The following is a 27,068-nucleotide window of genomic DNA, read 5'->3' as shown; positions in this document are numbered from 1 at the left end:
CTACTTCTTGGAAGGAGCCTGCCCACCTGTCTGTATTTATGCATGATACTCAGTCCCTATGTTGCATGTTGTAGGGAATGGATTTCAAAGGGAGTGTGTCCATTCCCATTTACACGGTTTGCTCATCAACAGTCGATCAGGTCTAGATTGAGGTGTCCAGCCAACCAAGGCATGGTTACTGTGAGAAAGCCAGAGCCATTAACTATGTTTGTCTGTCCTATTTACCTCAACTCAGCTTTTTCCAGATGGTAAATGAATGGCTTAAGGCTTATACCAAACTGCCTCCTTAGAAGCCATGAAAAGGAATCTGATTGATAAGGCTGTTGCTGTAAGAAATGCTTTACAGTGGGTTGACTTAGATTAATTGTGAGTGGTATCTGATATAATCCAAACTAGTAGGGTAGTTTCTTTAAAAAAAAATTAGTGAGTCGGGCCAGTGCAACACTGGCTATCTGATTTCAAATATAAACTTTGCATCATAGAGGTTGGTCCTCAGTAAAATTGTAGTGCTGCTGAGTGTGCCTGAAATTTCAAGAAGTTTTATTGTTTTGGAGCACAGTTTATGTAAAGCTTTGTAATCTAGTGAAATCTGTTGGATTTGCTCACCCTTATGATTAATTTAACTGATAAATCTGATTCATATTCTAAGTAGACATTTACAGTATGTCAGTGTCATTTGTCCCTCATTTGGAGAAGCCTGAAGAGTACAAGGTGTCTTGTAATATTTCTAACAAGCTCATTTGGGATTTATTGTTCGCCAGACATGCTACACCATCAGATATTTTGCACAGAAGGTCACACTTCAGTACTTAGGGAGTGAGGGCTGGCTTATGGGAGTGGCTTTTCACACAGGGCATGAGAGAAAGCATTTGGTGAGAGCTTGAATCATATCTGGTGTCTAATCTGGTGAACTTTCTTTCCGTGTAAAACCCATTTGTGAAATAAAGGCAATGGAGGGGAGTTTAATTTATACAACCAACATCTGTTATGCAGATTATTTCCAACAACAGCAATATTTTTGGGTTTTTGTTGTTACATGGGACAGAACAGAGAAGCTGGCTGAACAGAGGGAACAGGCCAGGTGTCAAGAATTGACTTAATTAAATAATTGAATTAACTAATTGACCAATCACATGCACAATTTTCAGGTCACATGGTATCTACAGATAAATTATATATGATAATCAGGCCCACGGCAGATGTTATGATGGAAGGATGGATCTCCAATGTATTGCAACCATCCCTCAAAACAACAGATTGCATAGGTGGAAAACCTCACCTATCTATTCCGCCAAGATATGGTACAGCCATCACGGGATCCTCTCCTAAATCTTTGATAAAGTTATACTAATAGCATTTGGGTTTTTTGGTCTTCCCCATAAACAGTTCAGCCTCAAATGTGTAAAATCGGGAAAAAATGTAAGGAGCACTTTTGTTTAAATATAAAGTGTATATATACAAGACTTATCATTTGCCTCTCCAAACCCACTCAAAGACTTGGATTCCCCAACCTGCAATATAAAAATCTGCTTTTAGAAACACCTTGTTTTCACAGATGATAATAGATTGTAATGCCATTGTTAAAATGTCCTCTTTCCTGGCTAATTATAGAGATAAGTTTGTCTCATTAATACAGTTAGCAGCCCCTTCCTTCCCTCCCCACCCCCTCAAAAACAAAAACCTTACGCAAGTCAGCTTCTGGGAAATTGGTAATCCACTTCAGAGTCACTTGCTTAACTGTTTCTCTTTTTCTGTTAAGGCCTAAGAGTCATTATTAACCCTGAAGATAACCACAAATCCATCTTTCTAGTTGGCTATAGCCTGCCAGCCCTCACTTATCCCAGACGTTCAGCTATCAAAGCAGGTTACATTCCAAGAGCTCTGCTGGAGGAACGCCTATCTACAACAAAGAAACAAAGCAGTCAGATGAAAGAAACAAAGTACATGCCCAGAGTCCATGCAGACTTACTAATACGTGCACTTCTCGCACACATCCAACAGAAACTCCTTAACAACGCATGCAAGTGCTTTTAGAACAAACAGCGGGGGTTAAAAGCCATCTGAAGCATAGACTCTATAAAACTGGGACAGTTACACAGCACTCTGAAGGCAGTGAGCTTCAAATATCCAATTGGTTTGGTAAGTGTAACAGCTATTGTATGTTTGAAATGTTCTTCTGTATAACCATTGTTAGCAGAAACTAAAAGCACAGTTTTAATGACTAAATTTATTACTATTTTGCTGATGCTGATAACTTTTCTATAAAGCTTTAAATCACAAATTAGAAAAACAAAATTAAAACTATATTACTCATGATAGCGAATGACTTTACATTTGTAGGATCAGCACTTAATCTTTAGTGTATGGGACTATTTAGTCTTAACCCAAATGCACTACAAAAATAACAAAACACAGTTCAAGTTAAAACAGTTAACTACCAGATTTGAGTTTAGAAATAATATTTTTAAAATCTAGTTCTTCTGTGATTATTGGGTTAACTAGGTGTTACAGAAAGGGATTCAGTGCATACTCTGTTTTACTATTCAGTGCCAATCATAAATGGCAAACCGTTTTTGTTGAATGCATTTTAATTTCAAGAGTATTATGCGGTTAAAAATATTGTTACTTTCCCCTCCCAAATATTTAAAGATTTCTAACGGATGAGAGTAAAATAAAGCAAGCATTGGTCTCCATAGGAGACTGACTGGCTGGGGGGAGGGGGAAGGGTTGCAATTCCCTTCTTTGCAAATTTGTAACAGGCACCTAAATGTGGTTCACACCATTGCAAAAGTTACATCCCTGCATTGTAAGAATTATAAACACCTGCGTGAACAAGTGACTTGTGTACCAAATATTACAGTACCCGTTTAAAACGTTAATTCACCTGCACTTTGCATGTCTAAAATCAATCAATAATCCAACGACATAATTTACATTCTGGCAACTAATAAATCTATTTAAATCCAGTGTGCAAGAGTTCAAAATCCTATCTTTAAAATATAAAACATAACACCGTACTAGTCTTGAGAGCATGATGCTGGATACTGTCATGTACTGTAGAACTACTCATCTTAAGCTTTGAAAATCTAAAGAAATGAGTAAGCCTAACAGCATTCTTACAAATTGAGCTCTTTTCGCCGTTGAAATATAGGGCATGATTTTGACCCCGAGCCAGGAAAGGGGGTCAAATTGTGGACGGGAAACCCAGAAGTCCTTATGATTTTGACGCAAGGGCGTCTTTTATTTTTTTTTGTCGGTTTGCCATCCGACTGACTGGCCTGATTGACAGACTGGTCTCAGTCGGATGGGAGACCAGCCAGGGAGGGTATGTGTTCAGGTAAGTCTTTAAATCGTATGGACGGTGGGGGGAGGAGGGGAAGGCATGGGGCATAGGTTGGCACTGGGGTCGTTAGTCACTGGGGGAGGGATCGCGGGTCAGTCACGGGGGGGGGGTTTGGGTGTCGGAGTCGGGGGTCATTGCAGGGGGGTGCAGTCGGGGGGTCTACGGTGGGGGATGGAGTGGGGGTCTGCATTCGTTTGGGGGTTGGGGTCATTGCAGGTAGGCTTGTTGAACCTAGGGGAAGCACTCCTGCTCCTCCCGGCCCACAAGCTGTGCCAGAAAAGGCACCTACCTGTTAGTCTCGGGCCTTCTCACCTCTTTTCACGAAGCGTAGAAGAGAAGGCCCAGGAATCCCAGCCCCCCGGGGTTGAAATCGGAAACTATAGAAAAATGGAGGTCCAAAGCCTCCTTGAGAGCTTTTAAGGCCCGAGCCGCCTCTTGGGAGCGGGTTGGTCGCCCGCCCCTCGACCTGCCCCCGTGAATACTGGAAATGGGTGGGTTGGATGCGGGTCTGAAATGGTTGAAATTTTCAATGTCCCCCCCGCCCCCCAACCCATCTGTTTGTCACTGTTAAAATCATGCCCATAGTATTTGGACATCGTGCTATGCCCAACAACCTTTCTTATTTTAAGGAGGGTATGGCACATATAGACAGCAAAAATACTAATTAGATTATTCAAGTAGATTTTATTTGGGGTGGGTGGGGCCACTGGGCAGCGATCGGGGACAGGACCCTACTTAATTTCACTCACCCCATCCTGCAAGCCAAAGGGTAGGGTTAGCCGGTACGCTATGTAATTGTAATTAAATTCCAGCAGCATTCATGCACCCTCTTGGGATTCCATAACCCTTGGCTCTTGCTAACCTGCACCTGTCTCTGGAATTAGGGAAGCGGGTTGTGTCCTCAAGAGGAGTGTATGCGTACTTCATAATAAGCTAACGGAAACTAATAGTATGGATTTTTCAATATTCTTGTTTGCCGACTCTTCAGTTTTAGGTTTTAACACACTCAGCTGACTAATAAGAAAAAATATTGCCAGCTAAGCTGGTTTTACATATCTCAGTTTACACAGAGACAAATTTTAGAATGTGTCCTAGAAGAGTGACGTGTGCATAAATCAGTTATTCTGAAGGTTGCATGTTGAATATTACAAAAACTATAAATTGTCATCAGGTAGTACAACAGAAAACAGTATATAAAATTGGACAAAATAGTAGTAAATTTAATACTGGAGCAGGTTTAAAATTTACTTGCACTTAAAAGTTAAAAAAAAGTGATGAATACCAGCCCACCTCAAAGTTTATTTATAATCTGTTTCAGGAATTTGTATTCGATTTTTTTTTTAAATGGAAGTGGTGGCTCTTTTCTTCCTACTTATGGAGTTGGTATTTTGTCTTCCGAGAATTAACAGTTTACCAGTTGAACAGCCTGATCCTTTTCCATTCTATCTTATGAAAACGTACTCCCAAAATGACACTCAGTTCGATCTGTCAAGTAAAAACATCAGCAATGTACCGGCCAACACCTTCCAAAGTTTCAGAGCCCTGGAAATACTTGACCTGTCGCAAAACAGTCTGACTTACAACAGCCTGCCCTGTGGTTCCCTGACCATAGCAACATTAAGGCACCTGAACACAGCCAGCAATCAACTCACAACTGTCCCAACCTGTCTACCTGCAGCTCTTGAATTTCTTGATTTGAGCAAGAACATCATCCAGCAGGTTGAGTTTTCGGAGTTTACGGACCTTCACAATTTAAATGTTTTACTTTTAAGTCACAATAAGATCGCAGAAATTCTCTCTTCAGGGACAGTGCTCCCACAACTTGCATCTCTGGACCTGAGCTACAATAACTTTACCAAGTTACAATGGAAATTTCAAATGCCTAATCTCACCATGCTAAGACTTGAAGGAAATCCTTTGCAACAGATCAACCCATACGAATTCTCTCTTTTCCCCAAGCTTCATTACCTAAACCTCTCCATGACGTCTTTGGAAGCATGCAGTTACAAAGCATTTGCCTCTGAAATGGAAAATCTCAAAGTACTTGATCTGAGTGCAAACTTATTCAAAACCTGTAAGTACCAATGCCTCTTATTTAGGATTTTAAATAAAAAATTATGTACTATAAAAACGTACAGGTTTCTCACTCCCTCAAAAGGAAAGTGCTTAAATTCTACATATTAAAGCTCCTGGACTTGAAGCAACCTATCAAATTAAAAACACACAAGTTTGTCTATTAAAATTGCCAAGAATCTGAATAATCATCTAATAGTTCGAAGTCACTGAAAGATAGGTTAGGAATGTCAGAATTTACTGTATAAGTGCAGGCCTAACCTTGTGTTTATTGAAGCCATCTGGCTTGCCCATAAAATGGACATTAACCAGAAATTAAGTACTAAATTAGCTAACTACATATACAGACTTGTTAATTAAAAACAGACTAAATTACCATTGAAGTGAATGGGGGTTGAGGGCCACAGAAATGGGTAGGGAGACAGGGAAAAAAGTATTTGATTTGAATGTAGAAACTTTCACAAGTAACATTATTTTAGGAGTATAATTAGTGAGCTTAGTTAGTGTATTAATACCAATACGCCATACAAAACAAAAGCATTTAATCCAAGCTATCTATATAATTTTAAAATCTTGCACTTGGCACATGCCAGATCTGTCCATATATTGCAAGGGATACCAAATCGGTTGCCTTTTATCAAATGTGAACATTGAGGCAATCGAAAACAGGAACATTTATTTCACAATCTCTCAAAAAAATTCTCCTTCATTAAAAACAAGGAGATAATCACACCCTGAAAATTTTATTTGAGTCTTTTGAGAGGCCATGCTGGTTTCCCACCCACCCCACTACAGACATCCCTAGCAATTATCAATTGTATTATTTTTAAGTCCTTCAAGTTTATAAGAAGTTAATAATTTAAAAATGTATAAGTTCTTCAACTGGTAAAATTCTATTGGCAGAAAATAGGTATTGCAGTAGTTAACTTTACTCTCATCGATGCCACATCTTTTACATTCACTTTCTCTGGCCAGAACCTGAATAGGGAATGCCTACACTGATTTTGTTACAACAAAGAGGCTTTCAAAAGGGGCCAGCAGGATTTAAAAACTTAAGTAAGAGACATGACATGTTATTTATAGTCTTAAAAATCTGTACTTGTATTTGTCAGCCATTGCAAAATGGCTATACGCATATATATGCAAGTCCACAAAAACAATTATGTTGTTGTCTTTAGTGATTATTTAATTGTCTTTATGTGGATTTGGGGAATTATTAGATTTAAGAAAAGCAGTTTTCAATGCTGAGTGAGCCATAATTACTGACATTGCCATAATTTAAGCATGTTATGCCACAGGCTGTGGTACGGAATGTCAGCAAGCCTTACAAAGGGGTCTTCAGAACAATACAATAGCTAATAACTTATTTACAATCTACAGTTGACTCAGAGTGGTTTGAAGGATTGAACAATCTCCAGGTCCTTTGGATGAGGCACATGCCCTTTCTTCAGTCTCTGCCTGCCGATCTATTTGTCCAAACACCAAGCCTGATTCATGTGGATTTGGAAGAAAATCCCCAGCTACATTTTGTGAAAAGTAGTATGTTTGAGTATCTCCTGCATCTGGAGTTCCTTTCTCTTAAAAGGTAATTATTCAACCTTCCAAGTTGAAAGATTTCATGACAGTAAGTGGATGCATTTTGCTTAAAGATTTCTTACCATTTCTTTATTAATTCATTAAACGTATTCAGTGTTGTCATTCGGCATATTTAGTGCACTGACATCAATGTTATATAAAAGTCGCACACTTAAGCCCATATGCTTCTTGCGTGATACTCTTAATTAATGACTTTAAATTGCTCCTATCACCAGTGAGACCTATAGTCATCGTTTTCTGCAGTCACAATGCAAGTTTGGTAGGACAAAATCTAAACTGCATTGATGGGTGTTTTTCCCTGATCAAATGGACATAAAACATCAATTTCACAGGCCCACCATTTGCCACTATTGAAATTCTAGCAACATCAGTGTTGAAAATGAACTATTGTGTTCTATCCAAATCCATCCAGCATTCGGCGATACAATTGACCCCTGATAATTCATTGTCTTTTGTTTGTAAAACGCTGAAAAAAATTGAATTATCCAATCTTTCAAATTAAACAACCGGAATGAAACAGCACTAGAGGCATTTTGTGTACAATTAGAATTATCCAGTATTTCAAATTAAGCAACTTCATCAGGAACGAACTGTGCTAGTTAAAATGGAGTTCCGCAATACAGCACCATACATTCTATCTAAAGGCCAGGACAACAGAACCAGCCAACAGTATACAACATTTAGCTGACTGAAACTGGCATTGAAACACTCAATTAGAACAATTTGTGCCACAATATTAGAATCTGTGCAAAGAAACAGGCAGAATACAGCAAGCACAGTACGTAATGTTAATGTAGAAAGAATTTTCAAATGGCAAAAGTCTATAAAGTAAATGCAGGCTGAACAGTTACAAATATGCCTCCCTACTAAACAGGCAGAAAGGTCACTGCTCCAATAGTGACCATGAAATTCTGCAACATTAAACAAAATATCTTCCATAGTTAGAGCCAGGAGTCCTACAACAGAACTTGTCCAATAGGTTTAAGTTTGACAGTTGGGTTTGCCAGGCGAGATATCTCCTTACAGTAAAAACGGTTCACATTGGACAGCTACCCGTGCTGATATTTCTGGCATACTTAGAATAGCCTGTATAAATATTTCCATAAATTCTCACTTCATGCCAGCTTATTGATGCCCTGTATTTAGAAGCTGTAAAGCACAACTATTCTTTTATATTTTAAATCACCCAATTCAAAAAACTTGTAATAGTTCTTCAAAACAATTTCGTACAAGAAAAAGGTCCGGACGAATGAACTACATACTTTCAACACACAAATAAATTTTGCTCTTACCATTAAGGCAATCTCAAAAAGAATTCCACACAATTCATTTTGGAAGTTCTTTCTTATTCTTTCTCGGGAATGTGGGCGTCACTGACAAATTCGGCATTTATTGCCCATCTCTAGTTGCCCAAGCAGTTTTGACATAACCGAATGGTTTGCTAGGCCACTTCAGAGGGCAGTTAAGAGTCAACCACATTAGTGCAGGACTGGAGTCACATAGGCACGCAAAGACAGCAGTTTTCCTTCCCTAAAAGGACATTAATGCACCCGGTGGGTTTTTACAACAATCGGACCGCTTCATTGTCACTTTTATATAAATGTCAGCTTTTTAATTTCCAGAATTTTTAAGCTGAATTCAATTCTCAAACTACCGTGGTGGGATATGAACACACATTCTCTGGATTACTAGTCCAATAAAATAACCACTATGCTACCGTACCCAAGTTTACTGCATTCTATTCCCGTCTCCCTAATTTTTGCTTAGGATTACTCAAAATGATTTATGTTCTCAGCCTGTGGATTATTTCTGACTCCTGTTTATTTATCAATTCAGCACTTAGTATTGTGGTCAAGAAAATAGACCTATGTAGGGCCAGAAAATGTTAAAGTTTAGATTAGACTGCTTCAGGAACCACTTTAGTGAACAGATAACTAGATTCTGCTGGTTTTGTATACAAAACCAATGTTTGTATTCTTGCTAACTTAAAATGCGCTCCACTTATTCTAGGGAAAATTTTCCACGCTGTTAAAATGGCAACCATTGCACCTGGTCTGCCCATAAGCAGTCACACAGATTTGCCTACATTGCCTAAACTTACACTGCAACAGTTTCAATAGGTGAACAAGCTGGCAATGCACACATAATACGTTAAACAACAAAGCTGAGTATGTGGCTTAATGGTCAGAACTTCTGACACTCGCTTTCAAAGTTGCAGCTTTTAACTTATCAGGAATTGATTTAATAGGGCTAATAAAAGACAAACCAGCCAACAAAAATATTCACATTAAAAGTGTTGCTTTTTCTCATTTTAGTTGTAACCTGACAGATTTCAAACCCTGGAAATTCTTCACCAATTCAACTGTCACAATAAGCCTCTCTGGAAACCCCCTGGTTTGTAGCTGTGAGCTCACCTGGCTGATTAATGAACCAGAAAAGGTACTACTGAACAGGTAAGGACCCTATTAGTGTCTCCATAAAGCAGCAGCAGCTTCAACTATATTTCTAGAACACGAGCAAGTCAGTACAACTGACACAATGGCGAGAGGTAGGAAAAAACACACATTTATAATTTTTTAATTAAAATCTAGACAGTGGACAGAGACTAGATTAAAAGAGGCAACTGTGAAAGCAGTCTGTACTGGTTTTCTTATGTAAATAAAAAAAACAACTGTACCAGCTTAATTTCTAGTTGTCCAACACACCCAAAGTATCATAGGATTGTAGAATTTTATAGCACAGGCGGCCATTCAGCCCATCGTGCCTGTACCGACTCTTTGAAAGAGCTATTTCTCACTGGGAGAGAGGAATGTGGCCTGAACAATGACTAACGAAAGCCACACAGTATTTTGCTCCATGGTTTTAAATACAAAGTTAAGGGTGGGACAGCACGAGCAACAGGATATTTGTTGCTTCTGTAATTCCCCATATAAGGAAGCTCCAAGAGAAGGTTAGGCTATTTCCCACTTAAAGGGAGAGAACTCTGAAGGGTCAGTCACATAAATTTGCACTGGGATACTACAAAATGGGGAGGGGGGGGGGGGGAGGTGCGGGGAGATAATTTCAAGTATTAGAATTCTACCTTTGGTGCATTCTGTACTCTAAAAAAGAGAATTATGTGCAATCCAAGAGAACAACTTTCAAAAAAATACCATAACTATTACCTCACTTCTTATAGCACAAACCTGAAACATTTGCATTCCCCATTCTTAAATATCCACCGGCCACTCAACTGGCATTTATATACCACCTTTAACATAGGAAAACGTCCCAACGCGCTTCATAAAATCGTAATTAGACAAAAATTGACACCTAGCTAAAAAAATGAAATATTGAGAGAGGTGACTAAAAGTTTGGTCAAAGGGGGTAGGTTTTAGGGAGGATCTTAAAGGAGGCAAGAGAGGTGGAGAGGCAGAGAGGTTTAGGTACGGAATTCCAGAGTTTAGGGCCTAAAAGGTTGGAGGCACGGCCACCAATAGTGGGAAAAAGGGAGTGGTGGGGGTTGGGGGGGGGGGGATGTAAAAGGCTAGAGTTGCCGGAGAGGATTGTACGTTTTGTGTAGGTAACACAGATAAGGTGGGGCGAGGCCATGGAAGGATTTGAACACAAGGATGAGAATTTTAAATTTGAGGTGTTGGTGGACCGGGAGGTCAGTGAGCATAGGGATGATGGGTGAGCAGGACTTAGTGCCAGTTAGGGCAGAGCATCAGAGTTTTGGATCAGCTCCAGCTTATGAAGGGTAGAAGCTAGGGGGCCGGCAAGGATAACATTAGAATAGTCGAGTCTGGAAGTGACAAAAACATGGATGAAGCTGAGGCATGGGCAGAGACGGGCAAAGTTACGGAGATGGAAGCAGGCGGTCTTTGACAAGGTACCACATGGGAGATTAATAGAGAAGATTAATGGGTATGAAATTAGGGGGAGGATAGCAAACTGGATTAACAATTGGTTAGAAGAGAGAAAAAAAGAGTAGATGTTAAAAGTGGCTGGGGCCACTTCTGTTCACAGTGTATATTAATGATTTGGATGTAAGCCTGGAGGGAATGGTATTGAAATTTGCTGATGATTCCAAAATAGGAGTTACATTTAGTTCTTTAGAAGACCAAAGGAAACTACAAAGGGATACTGATAAGATGGGAGAATGGGCTAAAAAGTGGCAGATGGAATTCAATGCCAGTATGAGGTTATACATTTTAGTGAAAAAGATAACAGCAGTAATATGCTGTATGGAAGCAGGTGCTGAGCAAATATGGAGCAACTTGGGGGTACTGGTTCACAGAACATCTGGTTGATAAAGCAGTGAAAAAAGTTAATAGGATTCTAGGTTTTCTCTCGAGGTATAGAATATTAAAGCCAAGAACATAAGAAATAGGAGCAGGAGTAGGCCATACGGCCCCTCAAGCCTGCTTCGCCATTCAATAAGGTCATGCTGATCATCTATCTCAATTCCACTTTCCTGCCCGATCCCCACATCCCTTGATTCCCTTTAGAGTCCGCAAATCTATCAATCTCAATCTTGAATATACTCAACGACTGAGCAGCCACAGCCCTCTGGGGTAGAGAATTCCAAAGATTCACGACTGAGTGAAGAAATATTTCTCATCTCGGTCCTAAGAGGTGATGAGCCTGTATAACCTCTAATAAGACCTCAGTTAGAGTATTGTGTGCAGTACTGGGCTCCACACTCTAGGATGGATATTGAGGCTTTAGAGACAGTACAACACAGATTCATCAGGATGCTGCCGGATATGAGGAAGCATAAATACAAAGATAGACTTGAAAAATTGGGTCTTCATTAGAACAACGCAGATTACTGGGCGATATGATAGAAGTGTTTAAAAATTACGAAAAGGGATCAAGAACAAGCGGCCGTAGATACAAGATTAAATGAGAGTTAGAACTGAGGGCAGGAGAAACTTCTTCACACAGAGTTGAGGCTATGGAATTCACTTCCTAAGTTTATGGCACAGCCACTAACCATGTCAACATGCAAGATTGGATTGGATAAGTGGATCTTGGAAAAGAGGCGAGTAAATATGATTAGAACCATTTGTTTATGTGGAAGGTAACGCCAACACAAACTGGTTGGGTCAAATAGCCTGTTTCCGTGGTGAAACTTCTATGCTCCTGAAAATCCATATACACCCTTTACCTATCCAATTGGTTGTTTTTTCAAATGAACAATTAAATTTACCATACACGACGTGCCTTTAACAATTCTGTGCTGGCTGTCTAAATGCTCACAAATTAAGAGTGCTTTTTTTTATTTCAATAAAACAAAGCACAGGACTGGAGTGTATAATCCTTTTCGCACATGGGGTGCCTACAGCAATATCAAGTCCAAAAAACAAGTTTGTGTTCATTAATTTAATTTTGTTTTCCCAAGTTTAAAAGATTTCTGAAGTATGGAATGTTGCATAGCAAAAAGACTACTCATGAAACTAGTCAAATGGACTAATGGCCTTGGTTGAAGTTTTAAGAAATACAAATAATTCTATCATGTAGTCCAAAAGACACTTTCCATTAGTATATATCAAATTTAGTGAGTTAGAAACAGTTTTAAATATTCACAGCTGCAGTTTTATTACTGTTTCCATAAGAGCTTCTATGTTATCTATAAAATAATAAAATGACAGTAATCTTTTTAAAACATCTTACAAGTACAAGGCAACCAACCCATACAAAATTAACAGGTGCGAGCTGCACTGTTTATATTGAGTAAAGATTAAATCATCCATAATATAGGAACAGGTGTAAGCCATTCAGCACCTGTTCCACCATTCAATTAGATCATGGCTGATCTGTATCTTAATTCCATTTACCCACCTTGGTTCTGTAACCCTTAATACCCTTGCCTAAAACTCTATCAATCTCAGTTATTAAATTTTCTATTGACCTAGCCTCAACAGTTTTTTGGGGGAAGAGTTTTCCAGATTTCCACTACCTTTTGTGTGAAGGTGATCTTCTCTGTACTACTATGCTCTAGCAGAGTTGGGGCACATTTAACAGAATGTAGCATTTATTCAATGCTTCCCCATTGTGGCTTCAATGATGCATAAACGTGGGCACACGTAAATCATAGATTTAGCTCTTCTAAACTTGGCTAGTTTCAGGAGAGCAGAGCATTTTGAGCGCTGCAACACCAAGATGAAGCATTGGCGGCTAAAGGTCTATCACTAATGGCAGCAATGCAGGGAGAAAATTCAGATGGTGAATTAAGAATATCATAGAAGCTTATTGTACAATATTAAAGGGCATTAGTTTCGGTGCATTTTTTTCTATGCTGTATTGGCACCAATATTATTCATAAATTTAGTAACAGCACAAATTAATGAACAGTAATAATCAATTGCATCATGCTTCTACACATTTGAGTGTTGCAGAATAAACCTATCAGTGAAGTGCAATATAGTGTAAAGATCTGTAATGTTGATTAATGGTCAAACCAATAGCTAAGATTTCATTTTTTTGACATTTAACTTCCCTCCCTCCATGTACAACAGAGCAAATGATACCAGATGTTCTAAGAATGGTCCACAAAGGGAGATTTTATTGTCAGACCTCATAGATGAATGTGGTATTAATGGAAACCAGATACAAGAATTACAGGTTGATGCCAGTACTGTACAAACTCAACTGCTGGAGCATACAACAGCAGCATTCCACAATTCTTCTGGTATCACCATCAAGACATCAAGCAGCAAGTTACAAGTTCAAAGCTCAACTAGGTTCCAATTCAGTATCAGCACACTGTCCACTAAGAGCACTACCCTGTTGAATGCATTATCTTTCCATGGCTTATCTTCCGATTCAAACTCTGGTTCTCTACAAACTAAAGAAACCACTACACAAAATGATCAAAATTGGACTGAAAGTAAACCACCACCAAGCGTAAAAACTTCAACAACATTGTCAACCACTACCAGCGATCAAACTGGCTCTGAACATTACCCAACCACTGCCAGCGATCAAACTGGCTCCAACCATTACCCAACCACTGCCAGCGATCAAACTGGCTCCAATCATTACCCAACTACTACCAGCGATCAAACTGGAACCGACCGTTACCCAACCACTGCCAGCGATCAAACTGGCTCCAACCATTACCCAACCACTACCAGCGATCAAACTGGAACCGACCGTTACCCAACCACTGCCAGCAATCAAACTGGCTCCAACCATTACCCAACCACTACCAGCAATCAAACTGGCTCCAACCATTACCCAACCACTACCAGCAATCAAACTGGCTCCAACCATTACCCAACCACTGCCAGTGATCAAACTGGCTCCAACCATTACCCAATCACTGCCAGCGATCAAACTGGCTCCAACCATTACCCAACCACTACCAGCGATCAAACTGGCTCCAACCATTACCCAACCACTACCAGCGATCAAACTGGAACCAACCATTACCCAACCACTGCCAGCAATCAAACTGGAACCAACCATTACCCAACCACTACCAGCGATCAAACTGGCTCCAACCATTACCCAACCACTACCAGCGATCAAACTGGAACCGACCGTTACCCAACCACTGCCAGCAATCAAACTGGCTCCAACCATTACCCAACCACTACCAGCAATCAAACTGGCTCCAACCATTACCCAACCACTACCAGCAATCAAACTGGCTCCAACCATTACCCAACCACTGCCAGTGATCAAACTGGCTCCAACCATTACCCAATCACTGCCAGCGATCAAACTGGCTCCAACCATTACCCAACCACTACCAGCGATCAAACTGGCTCCAACCATTACCCAACCACTACCAGCGATCAAACTGGAACCAACCATTACCCAACCACTGCCAGCAATCAAACTGGAACCAACCATTACCCAACCACTGCCAGCAATCAAACTGGAACCAACCATTACCCAACCACTGCCAGCGATCAAACTGGAACCAACCATTACCCAACTACTGCCAGCAATCAAACTGGAACCAACCATTACCCAACCACTGCCAGCAATCAAACTGGAACCAACCATTACCCAACCACTGCCAGTGATCAAACTGGAACCAACCATTACCCAACAGTGACATTAGAGACATCAACATTACCAGAATTCTCCTCAATCCCCACCATTATAAAGAAGAAGGCACCGATATTTATAGTAATTGAAGATGATGATTTGGAGTCCCTGAAAGAAGAAGAAAATACAAGACCTACACAAGTTGGTGATTGTAATTATGATCCATGTAGACACTGGCAGGTACTTTGTCGTGACCTGCAACATTTGACAGGCTGCCACTGTCCTGACATAACTGGGGAGGATGTCATACCAGATCCAGTGAAGATATTAAAAGTGATTAAGATTTCAGACAATTCCGCAGAAATCTACTGGTGTTCCCCTAGTTCTACAGTACTCTATTACTATATTATCTATCAATCAGATGACAACAGACATTTGTACAAGACAGACACCATTAATCCTACCTATCGAAGATATACTTTACGTGATCTTACCTCGGACAGCACATACCACACGTGTGTGGTGGCTGTGAATAAAGCAGGATCAAGCACTGCAAGCAGCATCTGGCCTTCAAAAGGCCCATGCTACATTTTCAAGACTAAGCCAAACTACAATAATATATTTTATATAGTCTCTACTGCAATTATTGCCATTCTCTTCATACTTGTGATTATGCTATCAGTTTGCTTGTGCAGAATCCGTCAAAAGGGACGATTGACGGCTTTATCTCGGATAAGCTTGGATCCCCTAAGTTTGCAAAATCCCGCATTTGATGACCATCTGGAGCAGGCAGATCCAAGAACAGTTAGTACAATAAGCGTAGAGTCTGAACAGATTCCCTGATGCCAAATTTAAAACAAAGCACAATTCTTTTTAGAAGCAGCTACCTAAATTTAGCAAATGATGTAACTTTTCATAGCAATTATTCTGTTATTTTCTACACCTCACCAATTTCACGGTTCTTCAGCAGTCATTCATGCAGTGGTATAATTTATAAAAAGGACCCTTTCAAAGAGTGTACATGATGAATGTTAAATAAATTGATACAGTGAAGGAATACATATGCTTTCTACATGTGAATAAAAAAAATCTCCTGTACTTATTTCTTTGGAGAAGGAACAGGTTTTAATCACCATAAAAAAAAATTCCTCCAGTGTTGCAACAGTCTTTAAAGCAGCGATACTTAGTTATAGTATAACTGGCATGCTACAGGAGCTGGGACTGGGGTTTGTGAATGGAGACAAATAACGAGAAAAAATTGTCAAAGCTAAAAAAAAAAATACACATGGAACGAAATGCTGGAAACATTCAGCAGGTCCGGTAGCGTCTGTAGGGGGAACAAACCAGTTAACGTTTTGGATGTCAACTCCTCTTCAAAACTGAATAATAAGCAATTGTAAACAATTTTACAACACCAAGTTATAGTCCAGCAATTTTATTTTAAATTCACAAGCTTTCGGAGGCTTCCCCCTTCGTCAGGTGAACGATGCTCACATCGTTCACCTGACGAAGGGGGAAGCCTCCGAAAGCTTGTGAATTTAAAATAAAATTGCTGGACTATAACTTGGTGTTGTAAAATTGTTTACAATTGTCAACCCCAGTCCATCACCGGCATCTCCACATCATGAATAATAAGCAGACAGATGTATTAGCAGGCCTGACCATCTCTTATTTTTCAGTGCTAAAGGGTCCACAGCAGAAATGTTAACTAATCTGTTTTTCCCACAGGTGCTGCCTACCCTGCTGATTGTTTCCGGTATTTTCTGTTCTTGTTTCAGATTTTAGCATCTGTAGGGTTTTGCTTTTTGTTTATTCGCACATGGAATCCACATGAATGACCAGAAAACAACTTACTGCTCAGGATTATGGTCTCCCTGCTTTAAAGGCTGTCACCTTTAGCAAGTACATATATTCACCCAATACAGCACAGAAACAGACAATTCGGCCCAACTGGTCTATGCTCCACACAAGCCTCCTCCCACCCGTCTTCATCTAACCCTATCAGCATATCCTTCTATTCCTTTCTCCCTCATGAACTTATCCAGCTTCGCCTCAACTATTCCATGTGGTAACAAGTTGCACATTCTAAGCATTCTCTGGGTAAAGAAGTTTCTCCTGAATTCCTCATTAGATTTATTAATGACTATCTTAAATTTACGTCCCCTAGTTTTGGACTCCCCCGCAAATGGAAAAATCAAGTCTTTTTTTGGGGGGAAAGACATTAGACCTTGATTCGCCCGTTTCTCGTTTGTGAAAAGGTCCAATTTCTTGGTGCTATGTCGCGCCACCTAAGAAACCTGAAATACGTCCATTTTGGCTCAGGCAATATTCAGGCGTTCCTGGCGATTGCCCTGGCGTTAGGCTCCTTGCACATGCTAACGAGGGGTCTAATGCCTGTTTAAGGAGTCCTCTCTAAAATTGGTCAGAAAGTTAGTAGAGCACGCGCTGGACGTTGTACACTTAGTTTCTTCAGTTCCTTCCACGGCCTAATCAGCAGTCCTTAAAGAGATCGCTGGAGGCCGCCAACAGAAAAGTAAACTTTTTTGTTTTAAACTTACCTTAATGTAAATCCAGGAGGAGCAGGAGCACTCCTCCTGGCTCCACTGCACTACTGCGAACTACTGCCGCATGCGCTAACCCACCCCCATTTGCCTTCGCCTCCCTCCCAGGCGTACCTGAGGGCCGCTGCCAGCATCACATCTGGCCCAAATTGGTCCAGGAGGAACCCATCGAGCTACCTCAGGAGCCCAACGGGCGCCCGAGACTCGCTGGAATTATTCAGATTACGCTTGGAGCCCAATTTCGGATGAGCCATGGGCCAACCAATTTGGGCCCGAAAACTGGCATAAACAAATTTCTCATCCAAGTTTGGCATTGTACACTTCATTCAGACTCAGTATATGCCCATCATAGCAGAGAAGCAGGACAAATTACATAGAATGTAAAACATAGAAACAGACCATTCGGGCCCAACTGGTCCATGCCGGTGTTTATGCTCCACATGAGCCTCCTCCCACCCTACTTCATCTAACCCTATTAGCATGACCTTCTATTCCTTTCTCCTTCATGTGCTTATCTAGCTTCCCCTTAAATGCATCTATACCATTCAACTCAACTACTCCTTGTGGTAGCAAGTTCCACATTCTAACCACACTCTGGCTAAAGAAGTTTCTCCTGAATTACCTATTGGATTTATTAGTGACTATCTTACATTTATAGCCCCTGGTTTTGGTCTCCCCACAAGTAGAAACATCTCTATATCTACCCTATCAAACCCTTTCATAATCTTAAAGATTTCTATCAGGTCACCCCTCTTTTCTAGAGAAAAAAGCCCCAGCATTATAAAGCTTCTTCTGGTATTAAAAAGACTTCCTACCTCAAAACACAAATTATTCACGAGAGTAGCTTCTCAGCAGAACTACTATATTGTATGTCTCTGGCTTGACTTCCCAAAATATCAAACTTTTGTTTGAAATATATAGACCACACAAGATTTATAATCTGAGTAAAAACATTTTTAACAATTTTTTTTTAAATTTAAACTCCCAACATCTTTCAAACCCAACCTTTTTCTTTCTCCATCAACTCAGGAAGTCACAGAGCTCTATTTGCTCATCTATTGTAGTTCATCTCCACATCAATAACCTCCTCAATTCATCATCCAACGCTATCGATGCTTGTAGATATGACCGAGAAGAAATCATGACTTCTTTTAGATTGCGTACTCAGTGCACACAACATTTATTTCTCTCAGTGAACCTTTATTCCTCTGTGTTACGGCTGAATCATTGTATCGTGGCTTTTTCCATGCCCTTTGATGAAAATCCAATTTCTTTCAATTCTTCAAAAGGCAGTTTTTCATCTCTCTTGCAAGTTCAATTAACAGCTACCAACTTAACTTTGAAGGCTCCACCATTAGATTTCATATTCAATTGCTGTTTTAACCTCACTGCTTACTCTGGTCTGAAATACATTTCCTCCATTGCTAAAGGTACGTCCAAGAAACTTTGTTTTCTCTTGCATTCCAAACATTTATTTTCCCTTCAACAACTCAACTTTGTAACATCCAAGTCCCTCCAAGATTTGAACACTGCTCCCATGTGTATTCCAGTATTTCTCATTCTTAGACAGGATACAAGGAATAAAACTTGTCATCTCATAGGCAATCCTTCTCTCACCTCGAACCTCACTATCTGCCTCAACTTTTCTTTTATGGGTCTCTGTTTTATTCAATATAACTGGGGCCACTGTTCCTCGGAGCTGTCCACCCTCATTTCAAATATTTCATCCTATACACTCTTCCACCTCCCTACATGTTCATAATGCTGAGGTGAAGACTCATCGTATGGTCGTCTTCTACTCTAACTCATTCTTTTGTAGGACCTAAAAACTGTGGAACGCCTGAGCTCAGTCTTCACCTACTCCTATAAATCACAAACTTTTAAAATCCAATTTTGGCATTACTTAAATCACTACCGCTTAATTTACCCTTTCTCCTATATTTTTCAAACAATAGTGCTGTCCTACACTTGACTCTTCACATATGTTTCTCAATTAAAAGTACGAAAGTACTGTAAACTATGCTATCAAAGCCAATATGCAGCCTAGAGTAAACAAGGCTTAATAGCATTGGGAGAGGTGGCAAATTCAAAGCTTCGTATAATTATCATTCACCTATTTATAAATTGGGTATTATAATTTGAGTTTTGGTCAAGATGCTTAATTGTTATTGGAAGCAAAGAACTAGAAATTTGAGCGCACCCAAAATCAGGACTGCAGGGGACATAGGGAATGTAATATTAGGCCTCGGGCCTCATCATCATCGAGCCGGCAAACTGCAGACACCTAATGGGTGTCCCCAGTCAGCTTGCCAGAGAAGAGGACTCAGGGATTGGGGCGTTGCAATGCCAGAAGGGGTCCTCGGGAGTCCCTACAGGAGACCGGGAAGCGGTGATATTGGGAGTAAGGATAGTGATGACCAGGATCGGGAAAAGTGCGTAGCAGTCGGTGGTGGGATGGAGGGCAGAAGCTCTTTACGTAACTTCACACTCCTTCCTTGGAGAATAGTGTAAAGTAGTGGAAGGATTCGTAAGCTGATTAACAGTCTGACAAGGGTGAATACTCCTTCGTGAAGATGGCTGTAACCATGTTTACATCAGCCGCCGATAGGATAGTTAGACCTATACGGTGGGAGGGTTTTATGGGCTCCCACAACCTATATAATGGGGGGGGGTCACCTACACTAACTGGAGTCAAATATTCCACTGGATGCCAACCCAGAATTCAGAGCCGGAACTATCTAGAGTGGGATTCAAATCCTGCACCTTCTAATATAGTGATGGGAATAGCACCACTAAGCCAAGGGCTCACTCCATATGCCATTTTTGTTAAATAAGAATCCAAAGGAACTAAACATCCAACTGAAAAGGCTTCTTACAGTATCAGGCTGCAAACAGCAGGCACCGCAAGAGAATAGAGATCTAGATTGCCAACAAATCCCACAACGGGATAATATATTAGATGGTGTGATACGGACACATGTCACTATCCTGAAAGCCCTCAACCAAGGGAGAAAGGTGGAGAGAAGGAGCGTAGACAAACTGTTCAGTTTTTTTGCAAGTGGAATTTTGTAAATAACTAGGTGGATGATAAAAACATCATGCTTTCAGCCAGCCTCAGTTGCCTTTGCCTGTGATTTTGAAGATATAATGCTGCTTCTGAATATTGACTGTCAACTACAGTGAAAAGCATGGCCTCTGGCAGTCTCCTTTCCCTCCACCCTCCCATAAGGTGTTAAATGTGCATCTTGCTGTTATTTACTCACTATCCAAAACAAAACATTCTGAAACACACAAACTCTTTCCCTACAAAGTCACAGAACAACAGAAATCTTGGGGGAGGAATCAAAACTGTGTGGCACAGCGAGTTAGACACTCATCCTTTCATCTCTAAACCTCAGTTCAAATTAGAATCATAGATTTCAACTCAAATTGGAGAATGAAGGCATCCTCGATCTCTAAATGTCTCATGTGAAATGAGTTTGGGCAGTCTCAACCCAGTTCATGGTAGACATGACACCACAGCACAAAACTGGCACTCTCTCGGAGAGGCCATTGGAAGGCTTGGTCTGGGAAATGGAAGATCACACTGGCGCAGTTGGGGTTGCACCCCAGACTAGGACTGCAACATGTTTGGGCAGATCGAAAGAGCTTTGTTTTGCATCTGACCATGGTGCATCTGACCTGGAGTGCTTGATGTGACACGGGGTGCCTGAAAAGCAAAATGCTTCATTTCCAAGTAGGGAGGGAGGAGGCTCGTGTGGAGCGTAAATGCCGACACAGGCCAGTTGGGCCGAATGGCCTGTTTCTGTGCTGTAGTTTCGATGTAAGAGGAGGAGGAGGAAGAGGATTCCTCTGTATTTGTAATGAAATAGCAAATGTGTTCTTTTTTAAACTGCATTTATCATTTTGCTCCGAACAGCACAAAGGAAATTGTTCACTCAAATACGCACAAAAATTCAGCAAATTTAAACAAAGGAAACTCACCAGAAATGGTGTCACATTTCAGGATATGTGACCATTTTTTCACGGAAAGGATTTGGAAATGGGTTACTTTTAAGTGGTGTGTTTTAAAATGAAGTGGATTCACACAGGTTTAAAATTCATCTTGCAGCCATATGTCGCAGCCACTGAAACAATGAAGATGTGATATGTTATGAGCCAGGCACTGAAGATGTTTTAGGTATTAAGGGATATGGACCAAAGGCGAGTATATGGAGTTAGATCACAGATCAGCCATGATCTTATCATATGGCGGAGCAGGCACGAAGGGCTGAATGGCCTACTCCTGTTCCTATATGTTTACATAATGATCAGGGACAATAGTTAATTTGTTAACTTGACTCAGCCTTCCTATAAACATCCACACACATTATCACTGGGATGATCCTTTCCTATGATCCCTGTAGTGGCAATAATAATAATGAACTAAAAAACTATTAGCTTATCTTAGTTTTAACAAACCACTAATTATTTTAATGCTCAATTCCATGGAGTGCCAAAATAATAGTCTACTAAAGCCAGGGATTTAACAATGCCCTTGTTTGTTCCAAATCAGGGAAAAGAAACATGGTTGTAGCATTTGATGCAAAGAACAATTCCAATTTTCCAAAGCTTAATCAAAAGTAAAAAAAAATTCTCATTCATTATTGCCTAAATTGAAAACAAAATAGAAAGCACATAAAATCAGCCCAATGCAAAAATAAAGGCCAAAAGCTAATGCTTAAAAGCATGGAACTCAATGGTTTCAGACAGTAATTTTTTAAAAAATGGATACTCACATGTTTCTGGAACATGTTTATAAAAAAATTCTGAACCAACAAACAGCATTTCATCTTCAAAGATGCCTGCAAGACTATATTGTGATTCATAATTTGGAATTTAAGGGCTCGGGAAATGTAGTCAGTTCTTTATTGACTTGGTTATATATAATCACAGAACAAAGCATGCATATTCTAACCTTTTATATTCCATCCTCCTTTAGGTCAGCTAAAAACAATGTTACATTAAAAAACATTAAATGTTTTATGATATTAACTCAGCATCGTAGCACTGCATCAGTAACTTGTGACTTGCACAGTAACAGAGTAATAATACAGAATAGTGATTACTGCAGAGACTCACTAACCGTGCTACCAAAATATTAAGAAGTGAAATATTTGGATCACTTCAGAAAAAAATCCTTCAGCTTTCATTTTTTTGGAGAAGGAATAGAAATGTTGCATCATTATAAAACTGGTCTGAAGTGATGCAATATTACAAAAGGCTAACGAGCAAAGTTTCTCTGCTCAAAACATCATTTCCTATCTATACGCAGTGCATAACAATAGTTGCAACAGTGTGGAAGTTCTATAGGATATTTTTAAACCTGGACTACAAATCTGGGAACTTACCCATGACCAAAATAGAAACTTTCAATAAACTTCTCAATGTTGATTGTATGGTTTTACAGGTGTCCTTTATGTTTGACTTAAGGATAATCACATATTAAGTACCCCAAACTACAGTCCCATCAGGGAGTGTGACAAAGTTCAAAATAGCTGTGGTACATTTGTTAAGCCTGCCAGTAACTGGGACCGAAAACTTCTCAGAGCTTTTCCCCCATAAGCATGAAGGCTTCTTTAATGTTAGCTGCCCTACTAAATAGATTATTTGCATTTTAAAAGGAAAGAAATAGCAAGGGTGAAAACAAACAGTAGCTTTATAGTTAAGGACAGGCTATTTGATGACAAGCTGCTTGATAGCATCAATATCTGTCCTTCAATTTATAAAATACCCAAAGATGTAATTCAATCTCAGGTTTTTGGAGGGGGAGGCATAGGTTGTATAGAAAGTAGTATTTTTAACAAGATATTAATTAGAAACCTACTGTACAAAGGCTCATCAATTGCTTATTTAGGTTGAAGAACTTAATTGCTACCTCAACCCTGGCTGAAGTCACTAATTTTAAATCACAACCTACCGTACTTGCATTTATCAGTTCTGAAGAGCAATCAAAACATACCAATCAAACTGGTATTAAATAAATCAAACATGAAACAAAACAAACTGGCAAACCAAGCTAATAAGCCACCACCATTGTACAACTCTTCCTTTCAGGAATGGATCAAATACTTTGTTAAAATTCACTGCGATTTTATATTTTTTAAAACCAATGAACACAACTGTCTTTTATTGACATGTTTTATATTCAGTCATTTTTAAAAGATATTTCAAGAATGCTAGTCAGTTGGTAATTTGACAAAAGGCTATAGCCTGGTTTAGCAATATCCAGCATGCTTATAGAACACTACCCGTTAGTACAGTGTGTACAACCATGCGTACAAAGTTACAAATTCTGCCACTAAATTCATCCTACCGTACAGAACTGAAATTTCCTTAATATAATAAGAATTCAAATTTCAGGAGACATTTAAATTTGCTTACATCAGGCAAAAAAAGTTCTCACTGGCTCAATGCTGAACAAAGTGTTTTGGGCCAAAGGAGCCCTATGAATTTAATATGCAATTCCAAATATTTTGAGCTTTCAAAATGGAAGCCTTTCCACCCTGATGAGAGGCTCTAGACTTTTTTTTTTAAAAAAGTTTTAGGATTACCCTCACACATAATGTGCTGCAAACACATTACAGAGTGGGAAGCAGTGAAGTAACCTGGTGTGTTCCATGGATAAGATGGACATGATATCTCACTTATGGAATAAACTGAGTGATTCCACTCCTTCCCATTATGCTTGCTCCAAGTATACAGTTTGTTCAAATTCAAAATTGACCTATTTTGTTTTTGTGCACTCCGTTATATACAAAGGGCAATTTTCATTTTACTGTGAACATCTGCAGTTCACAAATAATAGTTAAGCAGCAAATCAGTAGCTCCCACTTTATACTTGATAATAGGAAACTTGTTAGTGGTTCATCTAACTTTTTTAAAAAAAAAACTTGGCAATTAATGAAATCACATTTTTAAAAGTTTAAATATCATAACAGTACTGTTATTAGACTTGCAGTAATATGTAATATGGCCATGTGAAACTTTGATATGTATGGCCACATTACATTTTACTGTCTACTGAAAAAATAGAATTTGCCCTTTTAAACTTAGGTTGTATATGAGGAAGCATTCCGAGCTACATAATACTAGATGCTTGTCGTTATCAATAGTTGTGGAAACAATTTGATCTATATTAAAAACATACAAGAAGCATGTTAACAACATACTAAAACAAATTATATTTTGTGTGATTTTTCCTAACAGCATATTGGCATCAATATGCTAAATAAGCTTGGTGACAAAATTAAAGTTGCTGAATCCTCAAGTTCCTCTTTTCACGAGCTATAGTGCAAGACTCTTTATGAAGAGACATTGTCTTCAGCAGCATCCAACACCGCTTTAAAAACAGTTTTTGAAAATACATTTTACAAAAAGTGTTGCATATTATGCCTATGTTGATATTCCCATTGGTAATAGGTTATCTTTAACATAATACTCAAATTTTCAGAAGATTGACTACATACACAATCCATGCACACAGGATGTGACGTAATGCACTAAGCAGAAGTATTTGTTTAAAAGCCAATTATATACTTTATTAGCAAATTTGAAAAACATGGCTCTTCTTAATGGTGTAAATGTAACAAAAGTTGTCCATTTATCATAGAGCCAGTTACTCACCAGATCAGTAATTCCCGCCAAAGTAAAAAGACCGAGGGCTAGATTGAATTCTTCTTCCACAATCAGGTAGCCCAGATATGGTGACAAGCCAATCCTTGCCATACAGAGTAAATTTGGAATTGTCCATGGATTTTCATACTACAAAAGAAAGATAAGAAATGTATTATTTTCATATAAACATATTCCTGATCAACAACAATTTGCATTTATAAAGCGCCTTTAACGTAGTAAAATGTCCCAAGGCACTTCACATGGCCCTCATTTTTTTTGGTAGGGGAAGAGTGCTCAGACAGGTATCTGACACATATGGAAACCCATCAACATGTTTAGGAATTTCCAAACCAAACTACTGAGAAATTTAAACAGGTCCTTTCTATTTGCCCAATATCAAAGACATACTTTCTCCCTGTAGGACATACTTCATTTACACAAGTCCATAGAGCTCAGGCTTAGTTTGGAAATAGTCAAAGCTTAGAGATACTGCTAGAGTTTAGCCACTTAAAACCATGCATCGTAGCTTTACAGAGCACTGGTAAACCTCCCCACTGCTTGTCCAACAAGAAGCATCCTATCCATCAAGATATTGGCCTGCAGGATTATCTGTAGTTGGGTGAGAAGAATCACAACTCTCACTGAGAGGTCTATTCCTCTGGATTATATTAATGAGCCAGGCTGGCTGGCTGGCCAATCACCGACAATGCCCTGGAGTACTGTTCTGTGAACAATTGTCTTCAAAGTCTCAGTGCAAACCATTTAATCTCTATCCTTCTCCATTGTAAAAATAAGCCCCTGCAAATAATGTTGTCAAAACGTACCTCAAAAAAGGTTGTAAAATTCAGGCTCCGGCCCACTTCCACACCACCTCTCCCTGACTGGCCAGGAGCATTGCCACAGGACACCCGCTGGTACATCAATCTAAAATCACATGCCTACATTCACTTCCTGTCCATTATACCAATTGCATCACACTTCCTGCATATCTGGCATAGGATAATACATGCACATTTTGTACATCCAATTTTTTTTTTAATTGTTTGTTAATATGCACATTTGTAGCAAGGAGAAAGTGAATCAAATGCTCAAAAATATGAACATTTTTTCACCTTCCACACCTTTCCCCCTCAGCCTGCCCACGAAGTCCCCAAATAAAAGATTTGCAACGTACCAAAACATATTTCACAATAACAATCAAACTTTCCTACAGAATTGTCTTTTGCACATCTTGTTCAAGGATTTTACTGGAAGGCCTCAACCTGTCTCAAAAGACTAGGCTTGAAGTTCATAGTTATCACTCTGTCAGTTATAGGGAGATGCTACAAGAACTTGCATTTATATAACTTTAACAAAGAAAAATACATCCCAAGGCACCTCAGAGACATGAGGAAAAAAAGAGCCTCTGTGTGTCGTGTGCACAATTTCCCAGCATGCATCAGTGAGTTTCTGTTGTGCACGTGTTTCCTCATATTCTTATTAAGATTTCTGACTTCCAAAGAAGCTACATATCTCCAAATCCCTCCACGGCCTCACCCCTCCCCGTCTCTGTCAATTCTGCCAGCCCTACAACCCTCCAAGAACTCTGCCTTCCTCCCACTCTGGCCTCTTGTGTATCCCTCCCACTCCTTTCGCCCCACCATTGGTGGCTGTGCCATCAGCCATCTAAGCCCCAAGCTCTGCAATTTCCTCCCTAAACCTCTCCGCCTTTACCTCTTTGACCAAGCTTTTAGACACCCGTCTTAATATTCTACGATCCCCTTCTTTGGCTTCATGTCAATTTTTGTCTGATCACACTAGTGTGAATCACCTTGGGACGTTTTCCCACGTTAAATGCGCTATATAAATGCAAG

At 39.6% G+C, this 27,068-nt stretch overlaps 2 protein-coding genes across 2 annotated transcripts in view; one reads left to right on the top strand and one right to left on the bottom strand.

Annotated features, from left to right (window-relative positions):
- The window catches only part of crls1 (cardiolipin synthase 1), a 55,875-nt gene that overhangs the window by 24,466 nt on the left and 4,341 nt on the right, over positions 1 to 27,068 (bottom strand). The window contains exon 2 of the mRNA XM_067989429.1: positions 25,225 to 25,362. Coding sequence (XP_067845530.1) covers positions 25,225 to 25,362 — 138 coding nt within the window. The remainder of the gene's footprint in view (positions 1 to 25,224; positions 25,363 to 27,068) is intronic.
- Positions 1,774 to 16,046, top strand: LOC137324255 (uncharacterized). Its single transcript, XM_067988399.1, has 5 exons — positions 1,774 to 2,139; positions 4,662 to 5,417; positions 6,797 to 7,001; positions 9,328 to 9,465; positions 13,516 to 16,046. Exons 2-5 carry the CDS (start codon positions 4,688 to 4,690, stop codon positions 15,839 to 15,841), a joined length of 3,399 nt encoding a protein of 1,132 aa, XP_067844500.1. The 5' UTR covers positions 1,774 to 2,139; positions 4,662 to 4,687; the 3' UTR covers positions 15,842 to 16,046.

This window comes from Heptranchias perlo, chromosome 8 (genome assembly GCF_035084215.1).
Source record: "Heptranchias perlo isolate sHepPer1 chromosome 8, sHepPer1.hap1, whole genome shotgun sequence".
Taxonomy (NCBI): Eukaryota; Metazoa; Chordata; class Chondrichthyes; order Hexanchiformes; family Hexanchidae; genus Heptranchias; species Heptranchias perlo.
Note: the sequence above shows the minus strand (reverse complement) of the source record. Positions and strands in the feature narration are given on the sequence as shown.